The sequence below is a fragment of the Alexandromys fortis genome, unplaced genomic scaffold, assembly GCF_014885135.2.
Source record: "Alexandromys fortis isolate MF-2015 unplaced genomic scaffold, M_Fortis_MF-2015_v1.1 scaffold_80, whole genome shotgun sequence".
Lineage (NCBI taxonomy): Eukaryota > Metazoa > Chordata > Mammalia > Rodentia > Cricetidae > Alexandromys > Alexandromys fortis.
In genome coordinates this window covers 5,888,842-5,900,117 of record NW_026068174.1, presented here as the reverse complement: position 1 = coordinate 5,900,117, position 11,276 = coordinate 5,888,842, and the positions used below count along the sequence as shown (strand labels likewise).

At 40.6% G+C, this 11,276-nt stretch overlaps 1 protein-coding gene across 1 annotated transcript in view; it reads right to left on the bottom strand.

Annotated features, from left to right (window-relative positions):
- Efcab5 (EF-hand calcium binding domain 5) overlaps positions 1 to 11,276 on the bottom strand; it is a 106,645-nt gene that overhangs the window by 82,499 nt on the left and 12,870 nt on the right. The window contains exon 3 of the mRNA XM_050128606.1: positions 9,521 to 10,061. Coding sequence (XP_049984563.1) covers positions 9,521 to 10,061 — 541 coding nt within the window. The remainder of the gene's footprint in view (positions 1 to 9,520; positions 10,062 to 11,276) is intronic.

Here is an 11,276-nt window from a genome sequence, read left to right as displayed (position 1 = left end):
CAGTACTGCATGTCTGCAGTTTCTGTTTCCGTTCCAGTATGGCGTTCTATTCTATACCCTGCCTTGTATCTAGCATTCTCTCGTTGACTTAACCACACTCACTTATTGCACAAACAGTTATTATCTGTTCTGCCCCTCTACAGATCAGCATCTGATGGCAAAACAGATCAGTGATTGGGAAAGTGTCATAAGTACTGAGAGTCTCCGGATTTTCATAAGTCACAAAAATAGATTCACACAGTTATTTTTCTGTCACATTTTCATCTGCTCAAAACATTTTCTCCCCCTTGCTTTGCCTGATTAGCTCTTCCACACGCTTTGGGTTTCAATCGAGACATCATTTCCTCACTCATCATGATGCCCATATTTAGAAAGAAAATCTAGTTTTGTGCTTCAGAGACATTACATATGAGCTTCCAAATATAATTCAAATGGATTTTAAATCGATCATGCCACTCTTGGGGGAATGGATAAAATTTCTGTTGTCTACATTATTTTGGGAGACTGTCACACCAACCACCCAAAGTGGTTCTACACGATGCAACACTTTGTAACTTTGGGTAGATTAGGGTAGCTGTAACCTACAAGTTGATTCTAAATATAACTCCCAGGATCGGAAGATAGCTTAGTCAGCAAAGAGTTTGCTTTACAAGTATGGTGATCTGAGTTAGATCCTCAGAACCAAGTTAAATGGAGAAGGAGAAGGAAGAGGAACAAGAGGAAGCAGAGGAGGAGGAAGTGGGAGGGGAGGAGGAAGGAAAAGAAGAAGAGAAAGAAGAAAAGAAAGGTTAGGCGGACGATGTAGTAATGCACTTGTAATCCTGGCACTGGGGAGGTGGCAGAAACAGGCAGAGTCCTGGGGTTTGTTGTTCAGCCACACTAGACTACGTGGTAACTCCGGAGTCAGTGTGAGACTCTGTCTGAAGAAACAAAGGTGGGCAGGGCCTGATGAACTACAACTGAGATTGACCCCTGGTCATGCGCACATGCACACACACACACACACACACACACACACGCACAAACACGTGCACACATGTGCACACACATCGACACACATAAAAGCTAACTGATAAAGCTAGTTATGGTAGTACATACTTTGTAATCCCAGAACAAGGGAGGCTGAGGCAGGAGGATAGCTGTGAGTGTGCAGCCAGCCTGGATTTCATAACAAAATCCTGACTCAAACAAACAAAACAACTAATCAAACATTCCTCCCATATGAACAAGTGTTCTGAGATTTTAAGAAACAAAAAACACCACAGTACAAATTTGATTAAAGAGTAGACATAAAGCCAGGCGGTGGTGGCACACGCCTTTAGTCCCAGCACTTGGGAAACAGAGGCAGGCGGATCTCTATGAGTTCGAGACCAGCCTGATCTACAAGAGCTAGTTCCAGGACAGGCTCCAAAACCACAGAGAAACCCTGTCTCGAAAAAAAAGAAAGAGTAGACACAAAGCCTGGGGATGTAGTGAAGGCAGAGTGCTTCGTAGCATGCACAAGCCCTGCATTTGATCCTCAGCCACCAGCAGTGTACAAACGGTCGATGGCACAATGTAATCCCAGCTCTCAGGAGGATGGAGGCAGGAGCATCAAATGGCACAACGTAATCCCAGCTCTCGGGAGGATGGAGGCAGGGGCATCAAAAGTTCAGTGTCATTCGCAGCTACAGAAGGAGTTTGAGGCCTGCCTGAGCTACATCTTATAAAACAGTTTCAATAGAAAAGAAGAAAGGAGCAAGGATGGGTGGATGGATGCATGGAAAGAAGGAGGAAGAGAAGGTGGAAGAAAGTTTTAAAAAAAATTCTGTGTGCATGCATGATCTATGGATATGCGTGTATTAGTGTATGTGTATGTTTGAGTGGAATCTTAAAATTGGGTAGTACAAAATGAGCTAGCAAAGGAAGCTAAAGACAAATATGAAAATAGGAAAACTGAAAAAGTAGGATATCATGGAGAAGGGAAAGGTATTTCAAGAAGGAAGTGCCATCTTCACGAGCACAACCAGAGATCAGATTCAAGAAGGACCACAATCTTTCTGGTGGGTCTAGAAGCAGGGAGAATGTGAGGATCTTGGTAAGTACCATTTATTGAAGACAGTTTTGTACAAAACCAAATAAATATAAGAGGTTGATAAATGTGTGGGAAGTAACAAAATATATATGGACAAATGTCTCTAATAAATTGCCCAGTTTTCACTTATATGATAGTGCTGGAGAGATGCTGAGCAGTTAAGAGCACTGGACACTCCCTGAGGATCCTAGTTCAATTCCCCAACTCCACATGGTGACTCACAACTGTCTATAGCTCCAGTTCCAGGGGATCTGACACCCTTTACTAGATTATGTGGACACCAGGCACACATTTGGTACACACACACACACACACACACACACACACACAGGCAAAACACTCATACATGCAAAATAAAATGAAATAAAATCATTGTATAAAGTGTGCTTTTCATGATAACCAAAATTCGTATTTTTTCACAAGATGTTACTCAATATTGAGTGCTAAACATCCACGCAGTAAAGACCCATAAATAAGTTCAAAGTATTAAATCATGTACTGAGCCACAGTTCACCAGGCACACGCCCAGTTTCTAATAATACTGTGACCAAAAAAAAAAAAAAATGCCTTGTCTTCCAAGAGGTTGTGAGGACATGAATAATCCCCAGTGCTAAAAGGTGGCGTGACACTGCAAGTACTTCCAAAACACGCAGACTTGGCGCCTGATGGAGACCAGGTGTGACGGGGAGTAGCCAGGAGAAGTGCTACTCGGGAATTCCTGGAGGACAAGGAGAAATGAACCAACTAGAGAAATGAGGGCTAAGATGTCTAGACAAAGAAAGCTAGCAGTCTGGATTCCAGAAGAGAATACTGGGTTGATAAGCATGAAATAGTAAAAATGGGCAGGAAGAATGCAGCCCTTCTGGCTGAGGTGGGTAGTAGTCAGGGCTAAGTTCACTATCACTGCGTACTGGGTACCTCCTAGATGACATGGCTAAGTTTTGAAGCTGGCCTTTGTGGTAAGAATTTCCTATTTCTATGAGGTGGTTAAGCCACTTTACTGGAGAAGTGAGAGCAAGGCAGAGGACACCAGAGTAGGGTCGTAGTGAGAATTCATTTGCTTTGTCTTATCATCCCGGTATCCTCCCTTTTTTTCTTTTCAGAGCAGATTCGATAATCCTCCCTCTTATCCTATCATATCTATAAAGGATATTCTACACAGAACTGGAGTGAGATTAAAAAAAAACTATCTGGTGTGATGGTATGGGATCAAGCTAGGACAGAATATTTAAAATCAAGGCAATGGTGTGTATGGCCTCCATAGAGACCAGAGCCTCTGCAATAAATAAGCAAAGCTTATGTTCATTTGAGGATATCAGTTACTGGAATGTTTTAAATGCATCAACAAAATGAAGTTGAAAATCATAAGAATTCCTGTACATTTTAGGTAGTCTTTGGTGTTTATACTCTAGGGCCACCTCACCTTATGTCTTGGTTAGGGTTTCTATGGCTGTGAAGAGACACCATGACTACAGCACCTCTTATAAAGGAAAATGTTCAGTCAGGGCTCACTTACAGTTCAGAGGTTTAGTCCATTATCATCATGGCAGGAAGTAAGACAATATGCAGGCAGACGTGGTGCTGGAGAAGGAACTGAGAGTTCTTACATCATGACTCACAGGCAACAGGAAGTGTTCTGAAACATTGGGCATGGCTTGAGCCTCCATAGTGACACACCTACAAGGCCATACCTACTCCAACAAAGCCACACCTCCTAATAATGCCACTCCCTGTGAACTTATGGGGGCCAATTACATTCAAACTACTAAACCTAATCAGTCTTTAGGCCACATATACAGCTCTAGCTAGAGAGAAATTGACTCTGGACTATTTCAGTCCATTTAACAATAGGAGTGTTCTATGCCAAAACCTCATTCAACATCAAGTTGCAGGATGAGGTTTAGAATATTGGGGTATCATTTAAGGAGACTGTGATTTTGCAGCCTATAAGTAGCTAATTTTTTTCTTTGACACAAGAAGTCATGTATACCAGACTGCCCTCAAATTCACCAAAAAGCCAAAGATGATCTTGAATTTCTGATTATCCTGCTTCCATCTCCCAAGTGCTGGAATTATAGGCACACACCACCATGGCAAATGCATGGGATTCTTGGGATTGAGCCCAAGTTTCACGAACACAAGGCAAACATTCTACCAACTGAACCACATCCCCACTCGACACACAGCTGAAGTGTGAAGGAACAAGGTGGTATACTTGCCCAGAATGTCATTCATAGATGCTTGCTACACTAACTAGAGTTTATAGATTGTCATGCTTCAGGTTGAACGAAATCAGGAAATTTTTGGCTAAAACCCTTTTATATACCACTTGTATAACAGAAATTCAAATATCATTTAAAGTATTATCCTTACTTTTGGTAAGCTATGCTATACTGGATTGATAAAATCTGTTTTCCAGTACAAATTGACAAGCTAATATTACTTATTTCACCTGTGGAGAAGTACCTGCAGGATTTCCTCTCATAATGAGTTTCGCTTTGGCTCAGTAAAGAGGTAGCAGCTGGTGTGGACTGTGAGCAGACAGCTGTCTAGGAAGCCAGTCTCCTGGCAACTGAGGGAAGCCCGTGCAGAGGACAAAACACATCCTTGTTGTTGCCAAGTTCCCAGCACTGGATGTTGTAAAGATGAGCTAGACATTTCGAGGCATTTTGGTGTGCGAAATACAAAATACGAGTACTGTGATGTAAATATTAGAATCTTTTGCACATACCACATCCCAACAGAAAATATATAATGGCTTTTGGCACATGGTCTGTGTAAATTACTTCAATATTGCACAGGAGTTAATCAACAGAAAATTATAATAAATAAAATAGGATAAAGGTCTGCATTTTTTTCCTTTAAAATTGCACTTGGTTTGTGTAGCTCTAATATTTGAGGATTTATACTCACGTGTTTTCTCATTTATGCAGCTGTAATAGAGAAAGTAATTCTTTGAAATATCTTTTAATGATTATTTCCCTTCATGGAATAAATGTTCTATCATTAATGAATACAGCTAATAAAGACAATTCACTGAAAAAATTCTCCAAAGATACCTCAGGGTAAAGCAGAGATCCTTCAGACTATGAAATAATCAACAAATGCCAGAATAAAGAAAAGATCCAAGTTTTGACTTTGTTGTTCATTTATTTATCCTCCCAGGTGCTGAGACTGCAGGTGTGAGCTGCCACACTCAGCACTAAGGACTTCTAGATTTACTTCTCTGGTCATTTGGACTGGCATCCTCGGATCTTCTATGTCAAATTGATTGAGAAACAGACTCTGCCTCTTGGAATAATCTGAAATTCTAATATTAATAAGCTTCCCTTTTATTATTTAAAGTTCTTTAGCTAAAATGTTATATAGTATAATTGACTGCTTTTGGTGCTCAGTTTAAACAAATTCTCACACATTTTTAAGTATGTGTTCCCAGGCTACTAAAAATTTATAATCTAGATTTAAGGGCAAATATTTTTCACGGCACGAAACAGTGAAAAGAAATTTTCACATATAAATCCCCAAGTACTAGAGGAATCAGAGTCAGAAGGAAAAGATACAGAAAAATAAGGAAACAGAGCAAGCAGCACAAACCCAACCTGCTTTATGGCTTTGCAGATTTGCATGCAAGGCTTAAAGGTCAAAGTCCACTTTGTCTACCTTTCAGAAACTTGATAAAAAGTACCTTATACTGAGCATGGAAAACCACGGGGCAGTGGAGACACTGTATTTTTCAAGTGAACAGCTGCCACCATGAAAATTATTCTACATAAATAAAGAAGGTCTGCTCAGTCTGTTGTTATGAGACACGAAACAGAGATGGATAAATCCCCCTTTCTCATGTGAAGAAAACATGATTTTTTTTTTTCCTGAGACAAGGTTTCTCTGTGTAACAGCTCTAGCTATCCTGGAACTCACTCTGTAGACCAGGTTGGCCTCGAACTCACAGAGATTCGCCTGCCTCTGCTTCCCAAGTACTGGAATTAAAGGTGTGCACCACTACCACCCGGCAAAGCATGGAAATTTTTAGTCGAAGTCACTTCAATGTTGTCACCAGCAGTTAATCTCTTGACAAACCAACATATGTCTGGCCTACTTTGGATGAATAGAAATAAGGGAAAAGGTTCATTCCTTTGTCAAGAGTCTGCAATGAATTGAGTAAACATAAGACAGAGGTCAGAAACTTTAAAGCAGGACTAATTTTAGAAGATTGACGAGCATCTGAGTGTTAAGTCAGTAGGCTTTGGCAACAGAACATGCTGTTAAAAAGCATTTGTGGGCTGCCTGATTAAGCTACAAATGCCTGGCATTGACATTGTCAGCACACAATAGATTTTGACTTTTGCCAGAGGGAGATGAAGTTCTAATCCTAGTGATCCAGATAAAGTCTTTGATTACTTTATCTCTTTAATGGAATTCCTACAGTTGCTCTGATAGAAACTAGGTGAGGCTGGACAGAGGACTTAGTGGTAAAGAGTGTTTGCTGCTCTTGCCGAAGACTGGGGTTTGGTTGTCAGCACTCACACCAGGAAGCTCATAACTGCCTACAGCTCTAGTGCCAAGGAGGAATTCAACACTCTCTTCTGGTCTCCAAAGGCACTTGCACACACAGCGCATGTGCATACATGGAGGTACACACATACATACAAAGAAACTAAGATTCTTATTACACCTCAAGATGGCCTGAAACATTCAACTTCTCAGCGCTAGAATCATCAGTGAAACGAACTTGTCATGTCATTGGCTGACAAGGGAGCCCAAGACCAGGGATTTGATAATGTCCATTTGTTAATCTGACTATAGTTTATGACAAATTACAAATGCCTAGAGTTTTATGTACTGTTTGAGGTTTACATATCTCTCTGACAGGAGGAAGGGCTTGTCAAGTTTGTGATTTATAGCTTTGACATCAATTTCCAAATCATTAAGTACATTTTTTTTTTCAAATGGGAACAGTTCTAGATGCATCCTAACAGATCGCTCAGCAAGAACAGATGGTGAAGAGAAATGTTCTTTGAACTATTTAATAAATTCAGTGGCATTGTTTCCTGCACACTGGTGGAGCTTTTCACTAGTACTAAACTCTCATCATTTGTTTTGTTTGTTTGTTTGTTTGTTTACCTAGTAACCTCCAGCAGGATTCATTTTAAATATATTTCCAGAGGATCTTATTCATAAAAATCTAAGGAGTAACGTAGGAATCTGAATATTTGGGGCATGTGGGTATTGGGAAGGGAACCCAGGGCCATGTATAGAGATTCTTTACTTTCACCAAGCACCCTTGGAGATGTAGGATGTTCTTCTGTATATGTGTTGCTTTTATTGGTTAATGAACAAAGCTGTTTTGCCCTCTAGCAGGGCAGAATATAGCCAGGCTGGAAGAGATATATAGAGAGAGTAGGTGGAGTCAGAGAGAGGCCTTGTAGCTGCCAAAGGAGAAGGACGTGCTGGAATCTTACCTGGTAAGCCACAGCCTCATGGAGATACACAGATTAATAGAAACAGGTTAATTTAAGATGTAAGAGTTACTTAACAAGAAGCTTGAGCTAATAGGCCAAACAACGTTGTAATTAATATAGTTTCTATGTGATTATTTAGTTCTGGGAGGTCAGAAAATGAACAAGAAGCTCCATTTACAGATGGTAACAATAAACTGTTGTGCACCCCTGAGTTAGATGTATTAGTCAATGCAACTAGGTGAGAGAAAGATGTTAGAGGTGTAAAAACTGAAAATATAACCGAGTGGTGGTGGTGCACACCTTTAATCCCAGCACTCGGAAGACAGAGGCATCTCTGTGAGTTCAAGGCCAGCCTGAGATTCAAGAGTTAGTTACAGGACAGCTATGGCCGTTACAAGGAGAAATTCTGTCTCAAAAAGAAAAAAAAAACCAAAAAACCAAAAGATAAAAATTGGAAATAAAAAGGAAGATTATTGTTTGAAAGCAGCATAGTTGTTTCCCTAGAAAACACAATACAGCAATTCAATTTTACTATAATAGAACTCAGTAAGGCAACAGAAAACAAAATGTATATATAAATTAATAGTTTTCATTTCTTCAGATTACTCCCAGACCTCCCAAAAATGTAGTAAAAAGAAGCCCACTTATAATAGCAGCAAAAATTTATAAGACAGCCTTGAACAAATTGAAGAAAGACTATGGAAGCGTGTACACATGAAAACTTTAAGGCAACAGAGACAGATACAGAAGATAAGGAACTGTTAAATGGCAATCGCAGAAATGCTTGTCCTTGTTAAAGATGTTTATCGGCTGGGTGCAGGGTTGTCTCAGTAAGTCTTATTGGAATTAGTAACTAGCCATTTGTAGAATAATAAAGTTGTATCTACATCTTAATATTATACTAACATAAATTACAAATTTAATTTATATTTGTATATATTTAAAATATGTATTTGTATATATTCAAAATAAAAATTAGTATCATAGTTGAGTGTAGTGGTGTACTTCTTTAATTCCAGCACTCGGGAGGCAAAAGCAGGTGGATCTTTGAATTCAAGGCTGGCCTGGTCTACATGGCAGGTCCCAGGTCAACCAGGGCAGCCTAGTGAGATAGTGAGACTCTGGCTCCAAAAGTTACAGAGACAAGGTTTCTCTGTAACCTTGGAGCCTGTCTTGGAACCAGCCTCATGATGACTGGGACTAAAGGCATGCACCATCATGCCCAGCTTTCTGTACACCTTTTTTGAATATGTATTTTGATGTTTGGGTTAGGTTACTCTCCAGTGCAGAGAGTCTAATACAGACATAAATATTACTTGAAGTCCTAATATGACAATCAAATCCAAGTAACTAGCTAGGTATGCTGGTGCAGGCCTATAATCCCAGTACTTGGGAAGCTGAGGTGGGAGGATTCCAATGAGTTTGAGGTCAGCCTCGACTACAGAGTGGATTTAGGCCCAGTTTGAACTTCAAAGCAAAGCTCTATGTCTTAATAAAACAAAACAAATAAACTTATTTTAATTCATCAGTCCTTGCAGTGCTTTGAAAAGGTGAAGCCCATAGTAGGACCTCACTATGCAGAGCCTTACTGTATAACCTTGAATTTGCTTGGAGTACATAGCTCAGCCACAGGCACAAGAGAGATTCTGCCTCAAAAAGCTTGAAGATGAGAACTGACTCCCAAAAGTTGTCCTCGGACCTCCAACATGTGCTACAGTTACGTGCACCATCCACACACTGACTACACAAAAGGAAAATGGATATTATAGAAAATAGCTTCCACTCATTAGAATTATTAAAAAGACACTGAATTTACCTCAGCTCCCAAATGCTAGGTTTACATGTGTGAGCCACCACCCCTCAGCCAACAATGGTTCTTGATTAACTATAAGCTCCTTTCTTTCAGTTCCTGTTTGCATTGCCATCGTTGTTCTAGCCTTTCAGCATAACGAAACAGACAATCAGTTAAACACACAACAAACTGTACCTGTTGCTGATCGTATCGGGAACATGGACCTTCAGCTCTTCTGTGACCTCTCTCATCACCCGCTGGTAGCCAGACATTCCTGGGTCTTTGATATAAAGAGTATTGTTTCTCATTAAATATTCCCCCAAATAATTAATTGGATCAAACTTGGTTGGGATATCAGCTTTGCTCAAAAGTTTCTTCTTTTCTACTTGCATTAACATCTGTTCGACTCCAGGAATCAAGGTGGGTAGAAGCTTGTCCAGCAAGTAGGCCCGGGTAGTTAGCGTCGTGCTTTCAATATCAAACCACTCTTTAGCCAGGTCATCCCTTGGGAGCTGTTTTGCAGTCTTCCTTTCCTGTTCCCTTTTCAGCATATCCTTCTCTAACATTTTCTGCTGCATGGCCTGGGCTCTTGCTTCTACTCTCTCATTGAGATTGTTCTTCCATGGCAGCTGTGCTTTGGACTTCAGCTCACTTTCTTCCATACCAAGAATCACTTCTGCCGGTTTTCTTAGCACAAAGTTCATGGCAGCTGAATGGGACTCCTTTGGTGAACCAGCTGAGAAGAAAAAAAATTAAATGTAAGACATACTAGAAGTATGAGCTGGAGATATGGTTCTGTGGGTAAGAGTTCATACCGTTCTTGCAGAGGACCCTGGTGGGTTCCTAGCATCAACACTACGCAGCTCCCAGGGACCTGTACCGACTGCTCCAGGGAGATTGGAGATCTGATGCCTCAGGCATCTGTGGGCTCCTGCACTCATGTGCACATATCCGCGCACAGATACACATACATGTAATTTTACATTAGAAAGTATAAGAAATACTATAAATAGAGTTTAGTTGATGACTTTAGGATATATTTAACAACAAAAACCTCAAAATGGTCTTATATCCTTTTACATGGTTTACTGAGCACCATCCAAGCAAAAGGCCTGAGAACAATCATTTGAACCAGAAAAGTATTTGCTATTGTGCTGTGGAATATTAGTTTAAAATGTGCTACATTTGTTTGTGCTGGGGGACATTGTTTTAATGATGCAAAGATGTGTTACATTCTTTTATGCTGAATTTGTTTAACTCTGTGATGCTGCATTACTTTGCCTGCCTAAAATACCTGATTGGTCTAATAAAGAGCTGAACGGTCAATAGCTAGGCAGGAGAGAGAACCAGGCAGGGCTGGTGGGTAGAGAGAGTAAATAGGAGGAGAAATCTGGGGAAGAGGGTGAGGAGTGAGAAGAGGAGAAGGAAGAAGAAAGAGAGGAAGAACAAGAAAAATGAGAAGAATGAGAGGAGGAGAGAAGGAGGGGGCACGCCAGAGTAAGAGGCCAGGCTGACTCCAGCAGTGAGGGTGAGAGAGTCAGAGTAAGGAAGTTAAGAAGCCTAGAGGCAAAACATAGGTAAAGCAAAACAGGCTAATTTAAGTTAAAAGAGCTAGCCAGAAAAAGAGCTAAGCTAAGGCCAAGCATTCAAAACTAATAATAAGTCTCTGCGTCACGATTTGGAAGCTAGTTGGTGGCCTAAAAGGAAAAGCCCGTTACACTACTGACATAATCAGAGGTCGGCAGGCAGCTCAGTGCCTTTAATAAACAGCTAACTTGCTGCTACTTTGTGTACTTTCTATCTCAGAGACAAGACTGACCGTCAGCTCCAACTCCTGCCCCCCTTTCTCCCCCCTCCTTTCCTCCCTCCCTTCTTCTCCCTTCCCCACCTGCCTTCTTTCCTTCCTTCATATGACTGTTTTTTCTTTTTCTTTTTCTTTTTTTTTTTTTTG